The 27,994-nt window shown below is 40.1% G+C and overlaps 2 protein-coding genes across 6 annotated transcripts in view; one reads left to right on the top strand and one right to left on the bottom strand.

Annotated features, from left to right (window-relative positions):
• The window catches only part of LOC133569335 (threonine synthase-like 1), a 256,540-nt gene that overhangs the window by 20,285 nt on the left and 208,261 nt on the right, over positions 1-27,994 (bottom strand). The gene's annotated exons all lie outside the window — the stretch shown is intronic.
• On the top strand, positions 4-26,292 carry LOC133569332 (phosphoribosyltransferase domain-containing protein 1-like). Of its 3 annotated transcripts, XM_061921569.1 has the most exons (10): positions 11-123; positions 203-279; positions 349-455; positions 526-709; positions 4,850-4,915; positions 13,611-13,628; positions 16,176-16,258; positions 20,112-20,158; positions 20,231-20,307; positions 26,015-26,292. In XM_061921569.1, the coding sequence occupies exons 2-10, from the start codon at positions 247-249 to the stop codon at positions 26,060-26,062; spliced, it is 663 nt and encodes a 220-aa protein (XP_061777553.1). In that variant the 5' UTR covers positions 11-123; positions 203-246; the 3' UTR covers positions 26,063-26,292. The 3 variants fall into 3 exon arrangements, with proteins under 3 accessions (XP_061777555.1, XP_061777554.1, XP_061777553.1); XM_061921570.1 differs by lacking the exon at positions 13,611-13,628 and having other exon boundaries at positions 7-123; XM_061921571.1 differs by lacking the exons at positions 20,112-20,158; positions 20,231-20,307 and having other exon boundaries at positions 4-123.

Below are 27,994 nucleotides of genomic sequence, written 5' to 3'. Positions count from 1 at the left end.
TACTCGACAAGGCTGCGCTCTTTCAAAAAGAAAAAAAAACAAACCCAAATGACTTAAGCGTGATCGGTGACGACTGGAGTGTTCATTTTGTGAACATTCCTGGACGAGAAGCAAGCAAAAGGAGTGAGTATCCCTTTGGCGAAAGCTTATTATTGATAATATGTGATTGATGAATGTGTTCCTTTTTGTGTTCCCCCTGAAGCTTAGCACCTCAGGCGTGTTCTTGTGAACTTTAACACGCCAGAAATGGAAGACGCGGGGAAGAAAAGAGGCATTGTGGTAAATTGTAACACCCAACTAGCGCTTCAATGATGTTGCGTGAAAGATGGAAATGTGGTCTTGTTACAGATAAAAGATGACTGGCCAGGATACAGCCTGGAACTGTTCACCTACCCGGAGCACTACCACCACGACATAGACAGCGTTTACATTCCACACGGCGTCGTCATGGACAGGTGGAGTCACTGTCGCCACACGCTGCGACGCAAAAGGTCAATCCTAAAGACGCGGCGTTTTTGTCCGTAGGACCGAGCGGCTGGCCCGCTACATCAGGGACGACTTTGCGGACGACAACATCACGGTCCTGTGCGTCCTGAAGGGCGGCTACAAGTTCTGCGCCGACCTGATGGAGTTCATCAAGGTGCTCGGACGCAACTCCAACAAGTACCTGGAGACCCGGGTGGAGTTCATACGCCTCAAGAGCTACCTGGTGAGACACTTTAACCCAGTGGGGTCCAGACGTCTTCCACCGAGGGCAATTTGGAGATTTTAGTCTTAAAGGCCTACTGAAACCCACTACTACCGACCATGCAGTCTGATAGTTTATACATCAATGATGAAATATTAACATTGCAACACATGCCAATACGGCCGGTTTAGTTCACTAAATTACAATTTTAAATTTCCCGTGGAGTTTTTTGTTCAAAACGACGCGGAATGATGACGCGTATGATGACGCGTGCACGTGACGTCTCGGGTTGTAGCGGACATATTAGCCCAGCACCACTCACGGCCAAAAGTAGTCTCTTTTCATCGCATAATTACACAGTAATTTGGACATCTGTGTTGCTGAATCTTTTGCAATTTGTTCAATTAACAATGGAGACTAAAAAGAAGAATGCTGTTGGTGGAAAGCAGTGGATTGCAGCTGCCTTTAGTACCGAAACACAGCCTGTGTTTCTTTGTTTGTTGTGAAGCTTTAACGCAGAGCGGTCAAGCGAACATGTTTCTCTACGTCAACCAGCAAGTTTTTGGATGGGAAAATTGTGATATTAAGTTGGCTCTTACTTCAGTGGATTATGGGACCTCCTCCTGCAGCTCAATAAGGCAGCTGTGATCTTGGCTTCTCTCAGAGACACTGGCGTTCACCGCAGCCATCCGACTTTCAGGTATGCCTTTACAATCTCACTAAAACACTATTAAAACAATAAGCAGAGAAGGGATCTTCCAGAATTATCCTAGTAAATGTGTCTAATTACATCTGAAACAACGCCTGCCGCCGTCGCCTTTTCTTTATTATTATTATTATTATTATTTTTCTCTAGTACTTCACTCTAAACATCCTCATCCACGAATCTTTCATCCTTGCTCAAATTAATGGGGAAATTGTCGCTTTCTCGGCCCAAATAGCTCTAGCTACTGCTGGCTATGATTGTAAACAATGTGAGGATGTGAGGAGCCCTACAACCCGTGACATCACGCGCACATCGTCTGCTACTTCCGGTAAAGGCAAAGCTTTTTTATTAGCGACCAAAAGTTGCGAACTTTATTGTCGATGTTCTCTACTAAATCCTTTCAGTAAAACTAATGCAATATCGCAAAATGATCAAGTATGACACATAGAATGGACCTGCTATCCCCGTTTGAATAAGAAAATCTCATTTCAGTAGGCCTTTAAAAGAATTATGAAAAAACATCCATCCATCCATCCATCCATCCATCCCTTTTCAACAGCTTGTCCCTTTTGGGAAAGCAGGGGGGCGCTGGAGCCCCTCTCAGCTGCACACGGGCGGAAGGCGGGGTAAACCCTGGAAAAGTCGCCACCTTATCGCAGGGCCAACACAGATAGACAGACAACTTTCACACTCACATTCACACACTAGGGACCATTTAGTGTTGCCTATCAACCTATTCCTAGGTGCATGTCTTTGGAGTTGGGAAGAAGCCGGAGTAGCCGGAGGGAACCCACGCAGTCACAGGGAGAACATGCAAACTCCACACAGAAAGATCTCGGGATTGAACTCAGAACTACTCAGGACCTTTGTATTGGACATTACATATTTTCAAAGTCACGACTTAGTGTCAGATTTGTGGTACTGGTGGCAAAGTGTACTATTATTACTTATTTCAGACTTGTCCAAAGTGCGGCCAAGGGGCCACTTGCGGACAGTAGCTCAGTTTGCTTTGGCCCACAACTTGTCGAAAAAAACAACAGTAAGAATGTAAAAAAAAGATTTAAAAGAGATATTGTGCAAAACCCAAAACAGGTGAAGTTGGCACGTTGTGTAATCAACTTGGCAACCCTCCCGATATTCCCGGGAGACTCCCAAATTTCAGTGCCCCTCCCGAAAATCTACCGGGGCAACTACTCCCCCGAATTTCTCCTGATTTCCACCCGGACAACAATATTGGGGGTGTGCCTTAAGGCACTGCCCTTAGCGTCCGCCCTCACCTGAAAAGTACACTACTATATATGTCTCCGTTATCCACAGGTTCATCTATAACCCATAAAGTAGGCAGGCATGGAGCTATTTCTCAGCGTGTGTTTATTCCAACCAAACAAAGATGCCCGGAGGAGTGTGGCGAGAGAGGGGAATAAATAGCTCTCTGATTAGCGTTTGACAACAGGCATACTTGCCAACCTTAAGACCTCCGATTTCTGGAGGTGGGGGGCGTGGTTAAGAAGGGTGGCGTATAATTCACCAACTCGAGTATTTCATATAATTCTAGCTATGACACACAGATGACAGCACATGATACAAATGTTATTGTTCCTAGTTTGCAATGTAAACATTGAAGAGCTGAGATGTGACGTTTGCCAACAAATCGAGTGTTTTGAACGTCTCTTTGAAGTAAACGATGAGAACCGGTTCCCAATTGTGAGAGTAGTTCGTTTGGGAGCCATTTTTTTTAATGTGCAATGCATATGTAGCGCCTACAATAGCCCTTGCTCTTGAATTCACTTTTTGTTCATGAAAAAAAAATAAATAAATAAATAAATAAATAAATAAATATATATATATATATATATATATATATATATATATATATATATATATATATATACATACATACATACATACATACATACATATATATATATATATATATTTATATATATATATATATATATATACAGTACACCCGGAAAGTATTCACAGCGCTTCACTTTTTCCACATTTTGTCATGTTACAGCCTTATTTCATAATACAATTAATTCATTTTTGTCCTCACAATTCCACAGACAATACCCCATAATGAGAATTTAAAAAGTTATTTTTTCTAAATTTTTGCAAATGCATTAAAAATAAATAAATAAAACATCACATGAACATAAGTATTTACAGCCTTTGCTCAATCCTTTGTTGATGCACCTTTGGGCAGCAATTACAGCCTCAAGTCTTTTCACATTAAATTCCTTAAGTTTTCTCACTTTTGCATTTGTTATTTTTTGTAGCTGTATTTCTATAAGTAAAATGGCTGTACTTTGGACTATTTTAATAGCCACAATGTGTGAATAATGAAGATTATCTCTACTTTCCAAATTACCTTCTTGAGTGAGCGTCAAACCATGTCATATTACTCTTTGCCACCAGATGTCACTGTTGCTCCTGCTTTTAAAACGTCCCCGCAACAACAAACGGAGGACACCACAAGGACATAGACAGGAAATAGGCCTACTATTGTTAGCAGATAATAATAATATGCCTGAGCACCTGGAATTGTAACTCCGGGAATTTACCTTCGGGATGTTATAGTGCCGCATTTATGCTTTTTTTGTCACCAAAAAATACATTGTTTATTTAATTTTTAAAAGTTTAAAAGTTAAAGTACCAATGATTGTCACACACACTAGGTCTGGTGACATTATGCTCTGCATTTGACCCATCACCCTCACCCCCTGGGAGGTGAGGGGAGCAGTGAGCAGTAGTAGTGTTTGCGCTCGGGAATTATTTTTGGTCATTCAACCCCCAATTCCAACCCTTGATGCTGAGGTAATGGGTGCCATTTTTATAATCTTTGGTAGGACTCGGCCGGTGTTTGAACTCACAAACTACCAATCTCAGAGTGGACACTCTAACCACTATGCAACGCTTAATTATGAACAGTGCACATCTAGATTGATTTGAAACTGGTTCGGTCCCTAAACATCCAGATAGAGTTTATGCCAGGAGCATAATGTTAATAGTGTCACTGAACATTAAGAGGAACGTAAGTCTAAGTCTGATTAATGTGCCATGCAGGATTATTAAAATGTCTCAGTTTAATGTCACAGCGCGATTCTATTTTAAGGTTCTATGGTCTTTGGGACAATTGCCATCATTTTTCAGTACCATGTGACTACAGTACTACCGGATGCCAACAACACTAGAAGGCCACGTGTGTGCTATTGCAGGTCAGGTTGGAGTCATGTGACCACCCCGCCCCCCCAAGCCCTCAGGGTTGCAATTTAACCCGCGTCACAGTTGTTTTTAACCATGTGAGGCGTGTAAGTGCATTCATGTCAGACAACTCTTTATGAGCCAAATCCGTCCCGCGAGTTTCTCAGTTTTTGCAGCACATTCCTAAAAAATCTCTTGTAAAAAAAACTGGATATTTGACAAGCATTTGTGTGACCACTCCCCCACAGAATGACCAATCCACGGAGGACCTGCACATCATCGGCAGCCGAGATCTATCCTTTCTGCGTGGAAAGGTGCGTTTGATTCCTAGAAGATAATGTAATGACTTTGATGTGTTTACATTTTTGTATTTCATCGCATGAGGGAGCTGTGCACCAAACATGGACGCTGCACCGCATTACATCTGGCACAATCTAATAAGACAAAACTATGACTATTTTGATTCTTCTTTCTTTAGTTTATTTCGAACATAAACACACTTACAGTATAATACATCACACAGTTTCATATCATTTCACTTTACTCCATGTCCAAAAAGGAGTAGGGAGAAGCGAAGCGTATTTAATCTTACCCCTTCCCCACTTCAGAGTGTTTACAAATACAAACCCCGTTTCCATTGGAGTTGGGAAATTATGTTAGATGTAAATATAAACGGAAAACAATGATTTGCAAATCCTTTTCCACCCATATTCAATTGAATGCACTACAAAGACAACATATTTGATGTTCAAACACATACATTTAAATATTTTCTTGAAAATAATAATTAGAATTTCATGGCTGCAACACGTGCCAAAGTAATTGGGAAAGGGCATGTTCACCACTGTTACTTCACCTTTTCTTTTAACAACACTCTATAAACGTTTGGGAACTGAGGAAACTAATTGTTGAAGCTTTGAAAGTGTATTCCTTTCCCATTCTTGTTTTATGTAGAGCTTCAGTCGTACAACAGTCCGTAGTCCCCGCTGTTGTATTTTACGCTTCATAATGCGCCACACATTTTTGATGGGAAACAGGTCCGGAGTGCAGGCGGGCCAGGAAAGTACCCGCACTCTTTGTTTACAAAGCCACGCTGTAATAAGCAGGGGCATCCATGACAACGTTGCATGGATGACAACTTGTGTTGCTCCAAAACCTGTATGGACATTTCAGCATTAATGGTGCCTTCACAGATGTGTAAGTTACCCATGCCTTGGGCACTAATACACCCCCATAACATCACAGCTGCTGGCTTTTAAACTTTGCACCTATAACAATAGGTTATTTTCCTCTTTGTTCTGGAGGACACCACGTCCTCTGTTTCCAAATATAATTTGAAATGTGGACTCGTCAGACCACAGAACACCTTTCCACTTTGCGTCAGTCCATCTTAAGTGAGCTCGGGCCCAGCCAAGCCGGCGGCGTTTCAGGAAATTGTTGATGAATGGGTTTGGCTTTGCATAGTACAGTTTTAACTTGCACTTACAGATGTAGCGACCAACTGTAGTTGACAGTTGTTTTATGAAGGGTTCCTGAGCCCATGTGGTGATATCCTTTACACACTGATGTCGAGTTTTTGATGCAGTACCGCCTGGGGAATCAAAAGTCCGTAATAACATCGCTTACGTGCAGTGATTTCTCCAGATTATCTGAACTTTTGATGATTTTACGGACCGTAGATTGTAAAGTCCCTAAATTCCTTGCAATAGCTCGTTGAGAAATGTTGTTCTAAAACTGTTCGACAATTTTCTTAAAAGTGGTGACCCTCACCCCATCCTTGTTTGGGAATTACTTAGCATTTCATGGAAGCTGTTTTTATACCCAATCATGGCACCCACCTGTTCCCAACTAGCCCGCATACCTGTGGGATGTTCCATGTAAGTGTTTGATGAGCATTTCTCAACTTTATCAGTATTTATTGCCACCTTTCCCAACTTCTTTGTCACGTGTTGCTGGCATCAAATTCCAAAGTTAATGATTATTTGGAAAAAAAAATTTTTTATCAGTTTGAACATCAAATATGTTGTCTTTGCAGCATATTCAACTGAATATGGGTTGAAAACGATTTGCAAATCATCGTATTCTGTCTATATTTACATCCAACACAATTTTCAAACTCCTATGGAAACAGGGTTCGTAACACATCACACAGTTTCATATCATTTCACTTTACACCATGTCCGAAAAGGAGTAGGAAGAAGCAAAGCGTATTTAATCCCACCCCTTTACCACTACAGAGTGTTCACAAATATACCGAATAATTTCCAGACCTTTTAATAATAAAATAACACCTGTGAATTAGTATACACAACAGTTTTGTAATATGTAATCAATTAATTCAGTCATTATGAACATACTGAGATGCAGAATATCTTATTTTCAATAAGGTTGAAAGTATTTCTCATAATTCTTCTTCTTTGTACTTTGTAAGCACTATTAATTTGAACAACATCTTAAACTGGATCATATCAGTGCAATGTTTAACTTATTTTCTTAATCCATTCCATCATGTAATTCCACATACTTATATGCTAATGGTTTTAAGTGTTGTACGTGCATACAAAAGTTTGAAATTAGATTTTCCTCTAAGGTTATATTCCTCCTCTTTAGTTGAGAAGAATTGTTGTACATTCTTTGGTAGCAGGTTATAATTTGCTTTGTACATCATTTTAGCTGTTTGCAATTTTACCAAATCACCGAACTTTAATATTTTTGACCCAATAAATAAAGGGTTTGTATTTTCTCTATATTCAAACATTATGTATTATTCTAATTGATCTTTTTTGTAACACATTTAACGATTGTAGCGCACATTTGTAGTTGTTTCCCCATATTTCTGCACAATCACTGATATGGTAACACTAGCGAGCAGTAGAGATTATGAAGTGAGTTTTGGCCCAGGGCGTATTTTGCCTTATTCATTACTGAATTGTTTTTTGCCACCTTATGTTGTATGTTTTGTATATGAGATTTCCAGTTCATTTTATCATCTATTAATACTCCCAAAAATTATTTGTCAGATGGATGTTTATGTATTTCTTTATGTAAGCCAGTAGTAGTTCAGACATTTTTATCACAAATTGAAATTGACAACCTGATAATATGTACTATTTGTTTATCTGTATGTGTCACACTTCGTGATGGGTACCGTCACATTTGAATCAATACGGTACCAATTTCCTACACGTGGGAATCAATACCAATTGCAGTACTTTTGTTTGTGTTCATGCTAGTTTGTTTAATATAAAGTTAAAATTAATACACACTATATTGCCCTTTGTCACCGATTCTGTTCATTACCTTTATGGACAGAATTTCTAGGCGCAGTCAAGGCGTTGAGGGCATCCGGTTTGGTGGCTGCAGGATAAGGTTTCTGCTTTATGCAGATGATGTGGTCCTGATGGCTTCATCTGGCCAGGATCTTTAACTCTCACCGAATTGGTTCGCAGCCGAGTGTGAAGCAACTGGGATGAAAATCAGCACCTCAAAGTCCGAGTCCATGGTTCTCGCCCATAAAAGGGTGGAGTGCCATCTCCGGGTTCGGGAGGAGACCCTTCCCCAAGTGGAGGAGTTCAAGTACCTTGGAGTCTTGTTCACAAGTGAGGGAAGAGTGGATCGTGAGATTGACAGGCGGATCGGTGCGGCCTCTTCAGTAAAGAGGACGCTGTATCGATCCGTTGTGGTGAAGAAGGAGCTGAGCCGGAAGGAAAAGCTCTCAATTTACCGGTCGATCTACGTTCCCATCCTCACCTATGGTCATGAGCTTTGGGTTATGACCGAAAGGACAAGATCATGCGTACAAGCGGCCAAAATGAGTTTCCTCCGCCGGGTGGCGGGGCTCTCCCTTGGAGATAGGGTGAGAAGCTCTGTCATCCGGGAGGAGCTCAAAGTAAAGCCGCTGCTCCTCCACATCGAGAGGAGCCAGATGAGGTGGTTTGGGCATCTGGTCAGGATGCCACCCGAACGCCTCACTACAGAGGTGTTAAGGGCACGTCCTACCGGTAGGAGGCCACGGGGAAGACCCAGGACACGTTGGGAAGACTATGTCTACCGGCTGGCCTGGGAATGCCTCAGGATTCCCGGGGAAGAGCTGGACGAAGTGGCTGGGGAGAGGAAAGTCTGGGCTTCCCTGCTTCGGCTGCTGCCCCCGCGACCCGACCCCGGATAAACGGAAGAAGATGGATGGATGGATGGACTATATTGCCAATAGTATTTGGCCACCTGCCTTGACTCACATATGAACTTGAAGTGCCATCCCATTCCGAACTCCATCCATCCATTTTCTACCGCTTGTCCCTTTTTGGGTCGTTGGAGCCTATCTCAGCTGCATTCGGACGAAAGGCGGGGTACACCCTGGACAAGTCGCCACCTCATTGCAACATTCCTAACTAATAGGGTTCAATATGATGTGGGTCAGATATTACAGCTTCAACTTTTCTGGGAAGGCTGTCCACAAGGTTGCGAAGTGTGTTTATAGGAATTTTCCACCATTCTTCCAAAACCGCATTGGTGTGGTCACACACTGATGTTGGTCGAGAAGGCTTGGCTCTCAGTTTCTGTTCTAATTCATCTCAAACGTGTTCTATCGGGTTCAGGTCAGGACTCTGTTACACCAGACTCTGTCATCCATGTCTTTATGGACCTTGCTTTGTGCACTGGTGCGCAGTCATGTTGGAAGAGGAAGGGGCCCGCTCCAAACTGTTCCCACAAGGTTGGGAGCATGGAATCATCCTAAATGTTTTGGTATCCTGGAGCATTCAAAATTCCTTTCACTGGAACTAAGGGGTCAAGACTTACAAAAACAGCCAAGGGTAGTTCGCTATTTGACCATCAAATGTAGTACGGACCTAGAGTGGACTAACGGGCACATGTTTGTACAATTTGAGCAAGATTGGCTGAAAAACAGTTATTTTGTAGGATATTTGTGTTAAGTCACCCTTGGGCAAGGTGTAGCACCTGGTAGCCTCCCTCCTCAGGGTTACAAAGTGTTTACCGCTGCCTTGTGGTTAAGGTCTTTGTTGACCAAAGGCTAAGGGAGTAAAGACAAATCAGGGCTTCTGGGTGAGGCCGGACATCCTGGCAGTTCCAATCATGCTACTGTCACAAGGTCTGTGGTGGACCATGCCAGTCAGAGCATAGCGACATACTCTACACCAGGGGTCGGCAACCTTTACCACTCAAAGAGCCATTTTGACCCGTTTCACAAAATAAAGAAAACTATGGGAGCCACAAGACTCTTTTGAAATTTAAAATGAAATAACACAGCGTACAAAGTTTTGTTTTGCTTTGTGCTATGTAATAACCAGGGGTCTCAGACACACGACCTGCACCTTAAAGGGGAACATTATCACCAAACCTATGCAAGCGTCAATATATACCTCGATGTTGCAGGAAAAAGACCATGTATTTTTTTAACCGATATCCGAACTCTAAATGGGTAAATTTTGGCAAATTAAACGCCTTTCTGTTTATCGGTCTTTTAGAGATGACGTCAGAACGTGACGTCACCGAGGTAACACACCCGCCATATTCATTTTCACATTACAAACACCAGGTCTCAGCTCTGTTATTTTTCGTTTTTTCGACTATTTTTTGGAACCTTGGAGACATCATGCCTCGTCGGTGTGTAACAACACTAACAGGGAGGGATTCAAGTTGCACCAATGGCAAGAAATCTTCCGCCAGACCCCCATTGAATGTACCAGAGTGTCTTCACATTTTACTGGCGATGCTAAGGCAGACATGGCACAGAGATGTATGGATAACCTGCAGATGCATTTGCAACGATTAAGTCAACGAAATCACAAAGGTGAGTTTTGTTGATTTTGTTGACTTATGTGCTAATCAGACATATTTGGTCACGGCATGACTGCCAGCTAATCGATGCTAACATGCTACGCTAATCGATGCTAACATGCTATTTACGCTAGCTGTATGTACATTTGAAACTAGATACCCACATTTAATGCGAAACAAACACTTACCAATCGACAGATTTAAGTTGCTCCAGTGTCACAAGATGCGAAAGTCCTGATCGTTTGGTCCGCACATTTTACCGGCGATGTTAATAAGGCAACCATGCTATGGGCCACTTCATTAGGTACACCCATGCAATGGCCGAATAGCGTCAACAGCTATTCGCTCAATAGCTTCAATTTCTTCTTTAATTTCGTTTTCGCTATCTGCCTCCATACTCCGACCATCTGTTTCAATACATGCGTAATCTGTTGAATCGCTTAAGCCGCTGAAATCCGAGTCTGAATCCGAGCTAATGTCGCCATATCTTGCTGTGGTAACCACCATGTTGTTTGTTTTGGAAGCCCTGTATGACGTCACAGGGAAATGGATAGTGGTTTCGAAGATAACGAAAATAAGGCAATTTAAAGCTTTATTTAGGGATATTCCGGGACCGGTAAAATTTTGAAAAAAACTTCAATAAATACAACAGGCCACTGGGAACTGGTTTTTATTGTTTTAACCCTTTTGAAATTGTGATAATGTTCCCCTTTAATATGAAAATTTAATATTAGTGCAAGTTTTATTTGAATGTCGCTTCACAACATCACATTTGCCAAACATCTCAATTTTTCTGGGAGACTACCGAGCTTCAGAGTTCTTTTTCTCAGCTGTCTGCTGGTTTTCACTCACACAAAAATAATAGGGGCGTGCAACGGTGACAATGCATTTAACGCCCTCCACAACCGTAACAAACTGGTTAATAGGCTGTTCGCATGTTGTATATGGCTTCTGCAGACACACATAAGCGACTGCAAGGCATACTTACTCAACACTCATACAGGTTACACTGAGGGTTGTGATATAAACAACTTTAGCACTCTTACTAATATGCGCCACACTGTGTACCCACACCAAACAAGAATGACAAACACATTTCGGGAAAACATCCGCACTGTAACACAACATAAAGACAACATAACAAATACCCAGAATCCTAAGGAAATCCCTACTCTTCCAGGGGCCAATATACATCCACGCTAGCACCAAACCCCGCCCACCTCAACCGACGGACGGAGGGGCGGGGGTGGTAGTGGGGGGTGTATAATGGAGCCCGGAATAGTTATGATGCATAGGATTCTGGGTATTTGTTATGTTGCGTTTATGTTGTGTTACAGTGCAGATGTTCTCCCGAAATGTGTTTGTCATTCTTGTTTGGTGTGGGTTCACAGTGTGGCGCATATTAGTAAGAGTGCTGAAGTTTATATCACAACCCTCAGTGTAACCTGTATGGCTGTTGAACAAGAATGCCTTGCAGTCGCTTGTGCGTTGAGTCAGCAGCCGCATGATAGATGTGGCCGGCCGGCACTCAGATAGCATAGTATTTAAGCGGACGCTACAACATTGTCGAGAGGACGCTGAAGGCATTGCCTTCACGGCATGGCCTTAATACTATTGTCTGAGTGAAAATATGAGAATGTTATTCTGGGTAGATTATGCGAGAGGCAATGAAATATGGAAAACTTCCTGGTATAATGGGGGGGTTGGCAAGTGTGCAGCTGAGCCACATCAAAGTGATCCAAGAACCGCATGCGGCTCCGGAGCCGCGGGTTGCCGACCCCTGCTCTACAGAAATGCAGAGATAGACAAACCTATCATCTGGTCAGTCGCTGCAACAAGTCGTGGAATCAGTCTTTCTCGGCCTGGCTTTGCCCCTGAGAGACCTCGATTCGCCAAGTTTGTGCTGCTAGTCCCACAAAAGCTAGCAGTACTTGAAACTCTTGCAAGCAGTTTTCAGTGTTAGATGTATGCTAACAAGTCTTCCACAGCCTTTTGACCTTGTTTTTGCCCCCATTTTTGAGTGTCTTGCATCATATTACGCTGTAGTACAGGCGTGCATGAATCACTGACGTTATCTGTAACTGTAAGGTCAGGAATATTCTCAACATGCCTCACATGCTCAAATGAAAACCTCCCTTTGACGCCTCTTTATTTGGTTTTGCTTTGTTTTCAACAAAACTGCTTGAAAACAACATTGTCCGTTTAAAAAGAACCTTCCCCAGATGTGACATCGTGTTCCTTGGCACGTTCTCCGACCCACAAGAGCAGAACGGAACATACTCTGCGTCAAACAAATCCCAAACACACGCTCTGCAGCGAGTTATGCTCATTAAATGTCCCCCCGCCATTAGTTTCTCCCCTCTTGTTAAGTAACGAGGTTCAGGTGTCCCGAGTTCTCCATTGTCACAAAGAAGTCCACAGACCTTGCGGCCATTGAAGTGTGGCACACACGTGACAACTGATTCAGACTGTTGTTTAACTTTGGCACATTTCACAGCGTGATTGTATGCAAAATGACAGAAATTAAATTTTTACTATGATAATAATAATGTCAGGCTTGCCACTGACAGTTTGTGTTGTAGTTTTTCCTCTGTGTGTTTAGTATTTCCTGTTTTTAGTTCCTGTCATCGCTCTTATTTTGTCTGTTTCCTGTTTTTTTCCCCTGTGCGCAGTTTTCCCCTCAGCTGCGGCTGATTAGCGCCTGGCCACACCTGGTGTCAATCAGCCCGCTTCTATTTGAGTCTGTCGTTGTCCTCCAGTCAGTGGCTGGATTGTTGTCTTCTCATGACGCTTTTGTCGTTGCTCCTGTCGTGTCGTACCGTTTCGTGTCTTTGCAGCATAGCGGTAAGCTATATTTGTTAGATGTTTGTAGCTTACTGTTTTTTGTTCCCTGCTTCCGGTTTGTTTTCTTATTACAAGTAGGACTTCTGTTTTCCCTCTCGCTACCCGCTAGCTTCCACGCTAGGCCCCATTTTGTTTTTTCTAGCTTCCATGCTAAGCTCTGTTTATTTTCTAGTTCCCATGCTAGCTCTCTTTGTTTGTTATCCGCCTTGTACGCGCTTTTTGTTGTACCCTTTTGGTTTGTTTTTGGTCTTAGTATTTAATTAAAACATGTTTTCCAGCAAAAGGCCTCCCTCTTTCTCTGCATCTTGGTGTTCGTCAACAACTAACTCTGACTAATAATGTTTTTTTCTTTTTCCCCTCATTTTCAAGAGTGTGCTCATTGTTGAGGTGGGTATCTTTCCCTTCATTGATGTTTTGTTTGCAAAAAAAAAGCTACATGTACGCTTGATACAATTAAAACAGGGGTGTCCAAAACTTTTACCACCGAGGACCACACACTGAAAAATTTGAACACCCGGGGGCCATTTTTAAGTTTCAATTTTCAAAACCAATACAATATATACATTGTTTTTTTTAACATTTAGAGTTCCCCTCAAGTTCTCAGTCATAAAATATTAAGAATAAGTCCTATATAAAGAAAAATCTAAAATTAGGTTTGATAACAATAGAGATGAATATTCACCTGTCGATATAAATGTATTTTATTTTTTAATGTCCATCCATTGTTAAAGAAAAGCCAGCAAAAAGAAAAAATATGCAACACTTATCCCCCCAAATGATATTAAAGTGGAATATTTAATGTGAAGTAATAGGAGGCTTGAATAGGTCAATAGTTGATAACATTGATTTTGAGTCATTATTATTTTTTTAACAACAGTTTCTATTAAAAAAAAAATCCAACTAAAATTCTCAGGTACTAAAAGGTCACGCACTCATAAAAGTGCTGAAAATAAGTCACACTTGATTTTTTTTACTTTCAACGCTCAAATCTCGATTATATTCAGATCTATCTGTCCATTAAAAGTTTTATTATTTCTTCATTTTATTTGTTTGTTAAGTTTATGCCCTTTTTGTCATTTTCTGTTTATTTTTAACGAAAAACACGGAATACACAATATTTCCCCAAAACATTTTTCAAAGTGAAATAATTGATGTGAAGTTATTGGAGAATTGAATTGGTCAATAATTCATAACAATATTGATTTTAACTACCGATTGTTTTTTGACAAATGACAGTTTTTAAAAGAAAAAATGCCTATAAAATTCTTAGGGACCCAAAAGGGCCCCGCTCATAAAAGTGTTAAAAATAAAGTCACATTTTATTTTTTTTACTTTAATAGCGCAAATCTCTAGGTCAAATTTATATCGATCCATTCCTTTTATTTGTTTTTTTTTTTTAATGAAAATGATTAATATGATGTTTTTATTATTATTATTATTTTTTTTTAGCAATCATAGTTTTAAAGATAAATACAAACAAGAACACACTACAATTCTTCGGGTCCCAAAGGGCACTCACTCATAAAAGTGCTGAAAATAAGTTACATTTGATTTTTTTTACTTTCAACGCTTAAATCTCGAGATTATATTCAGATCTATCTGTTCATTACAAGTTTTATTATTTCGTTGTTTGTAAGGTTTAAGCCCTTTTTGTAATTTTTTGTTTGTAGTTGAGATAGGCTCTAGCGCCCCCTGCAACCCTGAAGGGAATAAGCGGTAGAAAAATGGATGGATGGATGTTTTTTTTAATAAAAAAAACAAATATACAATATTCCCCCAAAACATTTTTCCAAGTGGAATATTTGATGTGAAGTTATTGGAGCATTGAATAGGTCAATGATTCATAACAATATTGATTTTAACTCCTGATTATTTTTTGAGAAATGACAGTTTTTAATATAAAAATCCTTCTAAAATTCTTAGGGACCCTTTTGGGTCATAAAAGTGTTAAAAATAAAGTCACATATTATTATTATTTTTTACTTTCATAGCGCAAATTTCTAGGTCAACTTTAGACCGATCCGTTATAAGTTTGTATTCTTTTTATTTGTATTGTTTGGGGTTTGTTTTATAATATTGATTAATTATCATCGTTATTCCCCCCCCCCCCCCCCCCCCCCCCCCCCCCGCAATTATAGTTTTAAAGATGAAAACAAACAAGAAAACACTACATAGCTCGGTTGGTAGAGTGGCCGTACCACCAACTTGAGGGTTCCAGGTTCGATCCCCGCTTCTGCCAACCTAGTCACTGCCGCGTTGTGTCCTTGGGCAAGACACTTAACCCACCTGCTCTCAGTGCCACCCACACTGGTTTAAAAATATCACTTAGATATTGGGTTTCACTATGTAAAGCGCTTTGAGTCACTAGAGATAAGCGCTGTTTAAATATAATTCACTTCACAATTCTTCGGGACCCAAATGGGATTCTACTCATAAAAGTGTTAAAAAAAATAGGGCAAAAAATTATATATTTAAAAAAAAAAAATGTTTTGTCATAGAAAACGTTGTGGTTTAAAAAAAAATAAAATAAATGAAAAAAAAAATTAAATAAAATATTTTCCCCCAAAAATATTTCAAAATGTAAAATTTGATGTAAAGTAACTGGAACCTTATATAGGTCAACATTGTACAACATTGATTTTGAGTCATTATTTTTTTTTTGGAGCACTGAAAGTTTTAAAGGAAAAAAACTGTCAAAACTGAAACATGTTCTTGTTACATTTCACCTGTATGCTCTTTTATTCCACTTTTTAATGTATTTTGTAACAGTATTAATAGAATTTGACGTGGGCCCTTAAAAATGTATCTGTGGGCCACAAATTTCCCCCGGGCCGCCCTTTGGATACCACTGATTTAAAACATGCTATATTAAAAAATTAATGTCTGACATCCGTTTTTTTCCCCCCACGTCGCCCTCTTGTCTCCTCCCCTAAGGCCATTGTTGACACAGGCAAGACAATGAAGGCCCTTCTGAAGCATGTGGGGACCTTTGAACCCAAGATGGTCAAGGTTGCCGGGTGAGTCGGCCTGTCTGTCGCCCATGTTTGTCCCGTCCCCCCACCCCCACCACAGGAAATGCCAAGAGTGTGATGAAAGAAAATGTCTGCAGTTTCCCCTATGCGGACTCCACTTTATTTATTTTCTGCCCAAAAGTATTGAGACTCGGCACTTTGTCGGTCAATGAATCCCTTTGGGCCGATTTGCAGGCTGTGTGGAAACATGGGTCCGGCTCTTTAGTGTTCCCGGTGCTAAAATGAGTTTTGACATGGAAGAATGAGTATTGGTCCTCACAAATAGACCAAACTTCCCACAGGTAAATAGACAAGTTTGTTACGTAGGATGTTTTGCTGCAGAAAACCAGGGCAAGTTTTGGGCGAAAACCAACGTTCACAACCCCTGCAGATAGCGCCATCAAACCACTTTATATTTCAAAGTGCTGAAAATATCGATCACAAATTGCAATTTTTATGTATTACAATTCTAAATGTGTTGGCTCTGTGATGAGGTGACGACTTGTCCAGGGTGTACCCCGCCTTCCGCCCAAATGCAGCTGAGATAGGCTCCAGCACCCTCCGCAACCCCAAAAGGGACAAGCGGTAGAACAGGGCCGGCCCGTGGCACAGGCCGTACAGGCAAATGTTAAGGGCGCCGTCCATCAGGGGGCGCCACGCCAGTGCCACAAATGTTGGAGGAAAAAAATAAATAAAAAGTTGGTACTATTATTTCTAAATACAAAAAATAATCCCACATTAATTAAAATGCAAAGTAAAGCCTATATAAGAGAAATATTATTCGTTACAACATTACGCCCCCCCATATATTAATTTTTTATTTTTTGTATTCATTTATTTATTCTTTTTTTTTTTATCTTGTTAACTATTCTGATTGTTGATTTGCTTTCTTTAAGTAAAAAAAAAAGGTCAAAGACAAAGCTATTCGGTTTCTTGTGAGTATATACACTTCACTGCCGATGTGGGGGTGCGCCACCTAAAATCTTGCCTAGGGCGCCTGCGGTAGGAAATGGATGGATGGATGAATCGAATCATAACTGAGCAGAATCCTTTTTTTTTAAATTGTTAGTGATAGTGTTGTTTTAATTAGGGAGCCTATTGAATTTCTAGCGTTTTATTATTATTCTACCGCCGACTCTTTGAGCTGTAATTTGACCCCCTTAACATGGTTCAAAACCCACCAAATTGGACACACACATCAGGACTGGCGAAAATTGCGTTCTAATAAAAAAAAACAACAACCCAAAACTCAAAATTGAGCTCTAGCGCCCCCTAGGAAGAAAACACAGACAAAACTGCCTCTAACTCCCAGTAGGAATGTCGTAGACACATGAAACAAAAACCTCTATGTAGGTCTCACTTAGACCTATATTTCATACACTGACAAACCCCAGCTAAAATCAACAGGACATTTTCAATTCCCCCTTCAATACAAAAGATGGCTATAAATCCTCAGTCCCGTCCATCGCTGCGTGCAGCTTTGATTAAATATAGTTTTTCCTTTTTCCCCCATTTTGTATTTCATTACTATTGTATTGTATGTCTTCCCAATTCCTTTGTAAATTTCTACCCTAACTATTGTAATGATGGGCTTGGGTTTAAAATGGGATTGCTCTATTTTCTTTTATTAGATTGATTAACATTCTTTGATTTTTGTAAATAGAATTTTCAAAAGTGTATTGTAAATTAAAGCTGCAAGCATCGTTGAACAGCCCCTTGCTTGTCAAGTACGTACTTATCGCAATATACCATCGCCTATCAGTTTAATATATGTTTTTCATCACTTAAAGTGCAGTAATGACAGTCAGCCACCAGGCTCCGCCTACTACTAATATATATGAACAGGTAAAGGGACAAAAGGTAGAAAATGGATGAATGGAAGTACTGACCTATTGGTCACTTCAGAGTGTCATCGTCATTACTACCAATTCTGGTCAAGTTCTGAAGCTGTGGAGCCGTGTTATTAACGTTTCGCGGCAAAACATCGGATCAAAATTTGCCGTCATGCTACGTCCACATCTTTTGGCGTAGGCAAAACATTTTCACAATTTAACATCGCCTATATGTCTAGGATCAAAATTTGGTTACTTTTCGGGCATTTTAAAATCTTTAAAAAGGCGTCCAAACGTTGAGAAGAAGCAGTTTCAATAGGGCCCATGCAGTGCTCTCGGGCGCTAAAATATTTTTTTTTCTGTAGGCTAACACTGCGCTTATAAATCGTATGTCAGCAGCCAAGAGCAGCTTTTGTAAACTATAACCTGTTTTGAAAAGCTTTTATCATCCTCTGAATGACATTAATCTACAAACCCTAAAACAACATAACAACATAACATTGAATGCCCGTGACATTCGATCCCTCAGGAGGTACTGCATCAAAAAGCGACATCTGTGTGTAAAGGATATCACCACATGGGCTCAGGAACACTTCAATTTGTCGCAACATCTACTATGCAACGCAAAAGACGTTTATCAACAACACCCAGGAACGCCACAGGGTTCGCTGGGCCCGAGCTCATCTAAGACGGACTGATGCAAAGAGGAAAACTGTTCTGTGGTGTGACGAGTCCACATTTCAAATTGCTTTTGGAAACTGTGGACGTCGTGTCCTCCGGAACAAAGAGGATAAGAACCACCCGGATTGTTATAGGTGCAAAGTTCAAAAGCCAGCATCTGTGATGGTATGGGGGTGTATTAGTGCCCAAGGCATGGGTAACTTACACATCTGTGGCACCATTAATGCTAAAAGGTACATACAGGTCCAAGCAAAGTTATCATGGGCGCCCCTGCTTTTTTCAGCAAGACAATGCCAAGCCACGTGTTACAACAGCGTGGCTTCAAAGTAAAAGAGTGCGGGTACTAGACAGGCCTGCCTGTAGTCCAGACCTGTCTCCCATTGAAAATGTGTGGCGCATTTTAAAGCCTAAAATACAACAATGGAGACCCCGGACTGTTGAACCACTTAAGCTGTACATCAAGCAAGAATGGGAAAGAATTCCACCTGAAAAGGGGCAGCATGGCGTAGTGGGTAGAGCGGCCGTACCAGAAACCTGAAGGTTGCGGGTTCGCTTCCCACCTATTGACATCCAAATCGCTGCCGTTGTGTCCTTGGGCAGGACACTTCACCCTTGCCTCCGGTGAATGAATGATGAATGAATGATTGGAGGTGGTCGGAGGGGCCGTCAGTCTACCCCAGGGCAGCTGTGGCTACAGATGTAGCTTACCACCACCAGGTGTGAATGAATGATGGGTTCCCACTTCTTTGTGAGCGCTTTGAGTATCTAACAATAGAAAAGCGCGATATAAATCTAATCCATTATTATTATCATTATTATTATAAGCTTTAAAACTTGGTCTCCTCAGTTCCCAAACGTTAACTGAGTGTTGTTAAAAGGAAAGGCCATGTAACACAGTGGTAAAAACGCCACTCTGCCAACATTTTTGCAATGTGTTGCTGCTATTAAATTCTAAGTCAATGATTATTTGCAACAACAACAAAAAAGTTTGTCACTTCGAACATTAAATATCTTGTCTTTGCAGCCTATTTAATTGAATTTAATTTGAAAAGGATGTATTTCTATTGACTAACTTACACAATGTACCAACTTCACTGGTTTTGGGTTTTGTCATATGAGAATCGTGTTGAATCGAAAATTGATTCTGAATCGACTTGTTGCCCCAAGAATCTGAATCAAATAGCAAGGAGCCCAAAGTTCCCCACCTCTAATATTTACAATTCAAAGCAGAAAAACAACATGACTGTGAGTAGAATGAAGTGGAATTCAGTTCAAGAGCAGCTTCTTATTCATGGCAAAAACTCAATGGAGTTTTGAATGGTGACTGTGACTTCAACTCCTTTCAGTCTGCTGGTGAAGAGAGCTGCCAACATGGATGAGAACCTGACAGACTGTAGGTGCTTACACCCACGACTAAAAACGTTATATTTATGACAACTAACCTCCCTCGTTCTCTCGCACACAGATGTCGGATTTGAAATTCCCAACCGCTTTGTCGTCGGCTACGCTTTGGATTACAACGAGTACTTCCGCGACCTGAATGTAAGTCTTATTGAAAGGAAGGGATGAAAGAGACCTAGCCAGGGAGGGAGGGGTTGTGAAAATAGTAAATTAAAGAGATGACCCTACCACGCCCTTACCCTGAAACCTGAACCCACCGAGCAGGTTTCTGTTTCCTGCACATGTAAACGAGCAGCTCCCATGCCTTACAGTCACGCAGGCAAATGAAGGAGTTGTCGCAATAACAATATTACCCATCGTGCTAATGATAGTATGCTAACTAGAAAATAGCTCGCTGAATAGGCAAGGAACTATATTTACTAACCTTGCCGGGCATAATCCTTACAAAAACATTATAGCAATTTATGAAACTGTAATGATATATCATGAAAATGATTACCACCAGTTTCAAGCTAACTGTTAACATCCAAATGTTAACATGCTAATTGGCGAAGTTCATGCTTGTGTTATTATGCTAACTGGTGGCATAGCTAAGCAACCACAGCGGGTGTAATCCTCACAATAGTAAACAAAAAAGACAGTTTATGAAACTATAATGATACAAAATGAGAATTATAACTATGTCCGTTTCATGATAATGCTACCATGCTAATTGGCGAAGTTCACGCTTGTGTTATTATGCTAACTGGTGGCGTAGCTAAGCAACCACAGCGGGTGTAATCCTCACAATAGTAAACAAAAAAGACAGTTTATGAAACTATAATGATACAAAATGAGAATTACAACTATGTCCGTTTCATGATAATGCTACCATGCTAATTGGCAAAGTTCATGCTTGTGTTATTATGCTAACTGGTGGCCTAGCTAAGCAACCGCAGCGGCTGTAATCCTCACAAGAGTAAACAAAAATGACAGTTTATGAAACTATAATGATACAAAATGAGAATTACTACTATGTCTGGTTCATGATAATGCTACAATGCTAATTGGCAGAGTTAATGCTAATTCTAACATGCCAACTGGCAAATAACTCTCTTGATGGACAAGGAACCATGCTTACTAACCTTGGCGGGTGTAATCCTCACAATAGTAAACAAAAAAAAGAAAGTCTATGAAACTATAATGATATAACATGAAAATGTTTGAGATGGCTGTTTCATGCTAACGCAATCGTGCTAATTGGCAAAGTTAATGCTAATTTTAACATACTAAGTGGCAAATAGATCTCTTGATATGCAAGGAACCATGCTTACTAACCTTGGCGGGTGTAATCCTCACAATAGTAAACAAAAAAAAGAAAGTTTATGAACTATAATGATACAACATGAGAATGACTACTATGTCTGTTTCATGCTAATGCTACCATGATAATTGGCAAAGTTAATGCTAATTTTAACATGCTAACTGGCAAATAGCTCTCTTGATGGGCAAAAAACCATGCTTACTACTCTTGGTGGGTGTAATCCGTACAATAGTAAACAAAAAAAAGACAGTTTATGAAACTATGATGATGATAAAATATGAGTATTATTACTATTTCTGTTTCATGCTATTCTTAGTGTGCTAATTGGCAAAGTTAATGCTAATTTTAACATGCTAACTGGCAAATAGCTCTCTTGATGGGAAAGGAACCATGCTTACTACCCTTACCGCGTGTAATCCTCACAATAGTAAACAAAAAAAGACAGTTTATGAAACTATGATGATGATACAATATGAGTATTATTACTATTTCTGTTTCATGCTATTGTTATTGTGCTAATTGGCAAAGTTAATGCTAATTTTAACATGCTAACTGGCAAATAGCTCTCTTGACTGGCAAGGAACCATGCTTATTAACCTTTGCGCGTGTAATCCTCATAATGGTAAACAAAAAAAAGACAGTTTATAAAGCTATAATGATACAATATGAGATTTACTACTATGTCTGTTTCATGCTAATGTTATCGTGCTAATTGGCAAAGTTAATGCTAATTTTAACATGCTAACTGGCAAATAGCTCTCTTGATAGGCAAGGAACCATTCTTACTAACCTTGGCGCGTGTAATCCTCACCATAGTAAACAAAAAAAAGACAGTTTATAAAACTATAATTATACAATATGAGAATTACTACTATGTCTGTTTCATGCTAATACTACCGTGCTAATTGGCAAAGTTAATGCTAATTTTAACATGCTAACTGGCAAATAGCTCTCTTGTTGGACAAGGTACCATGCTTATTAACCTTGGTGGGTGTAATCCTCACAATGGTAAACAAAAAAGACAGTTTATGAAACTATAATGATACAATATGAGAAATACTACTATGTCTGTTTTATGCTAATGCTACGGTGCTAATTGGAAGAGTTAATGCTAAATTTCACATGCTAACTAGCAAATAGCTCTCTTGTTGGGCAAGGAACCATGCTTACCAACCTTGGCGGGTGTAATCTTCACAATAGTAAAGCATAATAGAAATCTATGAAACAATAATGACATATCGTGAAAATTATTACCACCCGTTTCATGCCAATGTTAACTGTCAACATACTAACCGGCAAAATTCATGCTTGTGTTAGCATGCTAACTGGTGGTGTAACAAAATAACCATAATGGGTGTCATCCTCTCAATAGTTAAAACAAACTGACAGTTAATGGAACTATAACGATACACTATGAGAATTATTACTATATCGGTTTCATGCTAATGTTACTGTGCTAACTGGCGAAATTAATGCTAATTTTAACATGCTAACTGGTGAAGTAGCTCTCTACGGGCAGTTAACCAAACTGGGTGTATTTATTGTGAAACTTTGATATGTTAATGTAATCGACATTATTTCGTTTCATGCTAAATTTAGCATGCTAACTGGTAATGTAGCTATGTATGGGTAAGCAAGCATAGTGAGTATAATCCTCACAAAATATGAGGCAGTTTATGAGACTATAATACATATTTTGGGAATTATTACCAGCAGTTTCATGATAATTTTAGCATGCTAACTGGTCATGTAGCTATCTATGGTAAAGTAACCCTAGTGGGTATAATCCTCACTACAGAAAAACAAATTACAGTTTTTGAAACTATAATGATATATCATGAGAATTACTACTATCCATTTTGTTGGCATGCTAACTGGCTAAATTCATGTTAACTGGCAAAGTAGCCCTTTATTAGCAAGCAACCATAGTGGGTATAACCCACATTATAGAAAACAGTTTATGAAACTATAATAATATACTGTACATGTCGTTATAATTACTAACAGCAGTTTTAGCCTAATTGTAACATGCTAACTGACGAAGTTCCACTTAGCATCAGTAAAATAACTAGTGAAGAAGCTCTTTATGAGAAAGCAACCAAAGTGGGTGTAATCCTCACTCTATAATTACTATAATGAATTACCACAAGAATTACTGTCCATTTATCACTATAGCAAAACAATGATAGTTGATAAAACTATAATGGTACATTATGTTATTCGGTTTCCTGCTAATCTTAGCATGCTAACTGGTGACGTAGGCCTTTATGGTCGAGCAACAATAGCGGGTATAATCCTCTCTATGAAAAACCAAGTGACAGTTTATGAAACTATAATGATATATCATGAGAATTGTTCCATGCTAATTTTAGCATGCTAACTAGCAAAGTTCAGGCTAATGTTAGCATGCTAACTGGTGACATAGCTCTTTAGAATTACTATAATGATATACCACGAGAATTACTATCCATTTATCACTACAGCAAAACAATGATAGTTGATAAAACTATAATGATACATTACGATAATTGGTGCCAATCGGTTTCATGCTAATGTTAGCATGCTAACTAGTGACGTAGCCCTTAATAGGCGAGCAAAAATAGCAGGTGTAATCCTCACTATAAAAAAAACAAGTGACAGTTTATGAAACTATAACAATATATCATGAAAATACTTTACCATTTGTTCCATGCTAATTTTAGCGTGCTAACTGTCGAGGTTCAGGCTAATGCTAGCATGCTAAATTGTGACGTAGCACTTCATGGGCAAAGCACCATAGTGGGTGTAATCCTCAGTACAGGAAAAAAAGAACAGTTTATGAAACTGTAACCATATATAATGATAATTACCACCATTAGTTTGATGCTCATATTAGCATGCTAAATGGCTAGGTAGGTCATTATGTGCTAAGAACCATACAAATTCGCATATAATTAGGAAATATTAATTTAAATGCATCATTCTTTGTTCAAATATAAATATATTTAAAATAGACTATATCACAAACGTATATACAAATAGAAATATAGATTGTATTGAATAATTTCACAAACTAAGCCAGCGTTTTTCTGCCGCGGCACTAGTGTGTCGTGAGATACAGTCTGGTGTGCCGTGGGAGATTATCTCATTTCACCTATTTCGGTTAAAAAAAATGTTTGCAAACCAGTAACTATAATCCGCAAATAATGTGCCGTTGTTGAGTGTCTGTACTGTCTGGAGATTGGCACACTTATCACGTTGTACTCTTCCATATAAGTAGGTGGCAGCCGGTAGCTAATTGCTTTGTAGATATCGGAAACAGCGGGAGGCAGGGCGCAGGTAAAAAGGTATCTAATGCTTAAACCAAAAATAAACAAAAGGTGAGTGTCCCTAAGAAAAGGCATTGAAGCTTAGGGGAGGCTATGCAGAACAAAACTAAAACTGAACTGGCTACAAAGTAAACAAAAACAGATTGCTGGACGACAGCAAAGACTTACTCTGGAGCAAAGACAGCGTCCACTAAGTTCATCCGAACATGACATGACAATCAACAATGTCCCCACAAAAGAAGGATAAAAACAACTGAAATATTCTTGATTGCTAAAACAAAGCAGGTGTGGGGAATGGCGGTCAAGGAAGACATGTAACTGCTACAGGAAAATACCGAAAAAAGAGAAAAAGCCACCGAAATAGGAGCGCAAGACAAGAACTAAAACACTACACACAGGAAAACCACAAAAAAACTCCAAATAAGTCACGGCGTGATGTGACAGGTGGTGACAGTACACCTACTTTGAGACAAGAGCTATATATTAACGCATGCTGGGTTATGGTTTAAAGTCATATCCAATAATTGTGACAATACCTCTTTATTGTCAATATCAGGTGCTGAGTTTAAATTTTTAATGATTTCTGCTGGTGGTGTGCCTCTGGGTTTTTTCAATGAAAGAAATGTGTCTTGGCTCAAAAAAGGTTGAAAAACACTAAACTAAGCAAGGTGGATGCCTTGTTTTGTGCCAAAAATAGACAAGACCAAAACAAGTTGCATCACAACTGAGCCAGGTTACAGCATACAGGTGTCATTTTTCCACATGGAAACTTACACACATCCCCTCTGAATTTGCATGTTTTAAACACATACTTTATATATTTTGTATTTTTATTTTTACAGTTTTCTCAGTCTCGGTCTTGTCTAGTGATTTGGGGTTGGAGAGGTGTTTATCACATGCGCGGGAGGGTTAGCGGTGGAATGTCGGGTCTCATTATCAGGCCGAGTTAAAGCATCCTCTCTTATCTGTCCTCGCTCCAAACAAGAAGTACGATTGCAGCAGTGAGCATCTTTATGGTTTTGAAACATAAAGTTAAATCATTTTTAACTTATGATGTAATACATGCATACTGTTCCTGTAAATTACATGTTATGCGCTACATTTTTTTTTCCGACTCATGATGGCAGGTCCTGTCAGTCAAACGTCCCGGTTCCCATGCAGCTGGATCACACGTGAAAGAAAACTTCTCTTTCCCCGGAAAAAACTAACCAAACTGTTTTTCTGTTCCTCATTTCAGCATATCTGCGTCATCAGCAAGACGGGGAAGCAGAAGTACAAGGTTTGATTGACTGCCAAAAACTGTACGGGTACTTTGATAAACGCAAAAAGTAAATGTTTGTACGGATTTAATTGTTTTGTGTTGTGTGTGCACACAACCATTGTTGGTGGCAGATGGCGAGAGATTATTCTAATTGGCATCATGACTCATGTACGACACACACTCACACACACAATAATGTTTGTAATATTTTGGCCAAATAAAGTCATCTCTGTTACAGAGTGGATGCAAATTGAGCAGTGTTTCTCATTAATCTCATTAGCCTGTGCAGGTGGGTGTACCTAATGCTGTGGCCCCTTCTGTAAGCACACACAGGCTGCCCTCGGGGGCCTTGACCTGCTTGAAGAGGACCCTTAAAGCAGACATCAAAACAGAAAGTGCAAATAGGCTTCAAACGTCCGAAAGAATGTTTTCTTTTCTGTGGCCTTGTTGCCGTCGTCAGGGCGGCTGGGAGTAAGGTGGCGATAAATGCCACATTTTTAAAGGGGAACATTATCACCAGACCTATGTAAGCGTCGACTTATACCTTGATGGTGCAGAAAAAAGACCATATCTTTTTTTAACCGATTTCCGAACTCTAAATGGGTGAATTTGGCGATTGAAACGCCTTTCAATTGTTCGCTGTCGGAGCATCGACCATTTACTCGCGATGTCACAACATGAAGCAATCCGCCATTTTCTCAAACACATTACACACGCCAAGTCAAATCAGCTCTGTTAATTTCCGTTTTTTCGACTGTTTTCCCTTACTTTGGCGACATCATGCCTCGTCGGTGTGTTGTCGGAGGGTGTAACAACACGAACAGAGATGGATTCAAGTTGCACCAGTGGTCAAAAGATGCGAAAGTCCCTCCTTTGTTCCGCACACTTTACCGACGACAGCTACGCTACGACAGAGATGGCAAGAATGTGTGGATATCCTTTGACACTCAAAGCAGATGCATTTCCAACGATAAAGTCAACGAAACCACAAAGGTGAGTTTTGTTGATGTTATTGACTTATGTGAAGTGTGCTAATCAGACATATTTGGCTGCAAGCTAATCAATGCTAACATGCTATTTAAGCTAGCTGTATGTACACAGTGCATCATTATGCCTCACTTGTAGCTATATTTGCTTTCCCTCCACCCACATTTAATGCCAAACAAACACATACCAATCGTTGGTTAGAAGGCGATCGCCAAATTCGTCCGCGCTTCCTCTCGTGCCGCTGTCTGTCGGGATATGGCTCAATAGCTTCAGTTTCTTCTTCAATTTCGTTTTCGCTATCTGCCTCCAAACTCCAACCATCCGTTTCGATACATGCGTAATCTGTTGAATCGCTTGCGCCGCTGAAATCCGAGTCTGAATCCGAGGTACTATGCTATACCTTTCTGTGCTATCCGCCATGTTTGTTTCTGGTGGCTTCACGCAGTGACGTCACAGGACAATAGACGGGTGGATATAACGACGGTTAAAATCGGGCACTTTGAAGCTGTTTTTCGGGATATTGCGTGATGGGTAAAATTTTGAGAAAAACTTTTATTGGTTTTAACCCTTCAATAATTCTGATAATGTTCCCCTTTAAAGGTCCCCTATTAGACTTTTTATGGATTTTTACAATAGGCACTCCACCCTTTTCCAGGTGAGAACCATGGACTCAGACTTGAAGGTGCTGAATCTCATCCCAGTCGCTTCACACTTGGCTGCAAACCAATCCGGTGAGAGCTGAAAGTTTTGGCCTGATCAAGCCACATCATTTGCAAAATGCAGAGACCTAATCCTGCAGCCACCAAACCGGATCCCCTCAACACCTTGACTGCACCTAGAAATTCTGTCCATAAAAGTTATGAACAGAATCGGTGACAAAGGACAACCTTAGCGGAGACCAACCCTCACTGGAAACGTGTCCGACTTACTGCCGGCAATGCGGACCAAGCTCTGACACTGATCGTACAC

This window comes from Nerophis ophidion, linkage group LG15, assembly GCF_033978795.1.
Source record: "Nerophis ophidion isolate RoL-2023_Sa linkage group LG15, RoL_Noph_v1.0, whole genome shotgun sequence".
Taxonomy (NCBI): Eukaryota; Metazoa; Chordata; class Actinopteri; order Syngnathiformes; family Syngnathidae; genus Nerophis; species Nerophis ophidion.
This window is presented reverse-complemented; position numbering and strand designations above follow the sequence as displayed.

Excerpts from the sequence above, each read along its gene's own strand:
- LOC133569332 (XM_061921569.1), top strand. The coding sequence starts at position 247 with ATGGAAGACGCGGGGAAGAAAAGAGGCATTGTG. Across the intron at positions 456-525 it reads CACGGCGTCGTCATGGACAG|GACCGAGCGGCTGGCCCGCT; the intron begins GTGGAGTCACTG and ends TTTTGTCCGTAG. Across the intron at positions 20,159-20,230 it reads GGATGAGAACCTGACAGACT|ATGTCGGATTTGAAATTCCC; the intron begins GTAGGTGCTTAC and ends TCTCGCACACAG.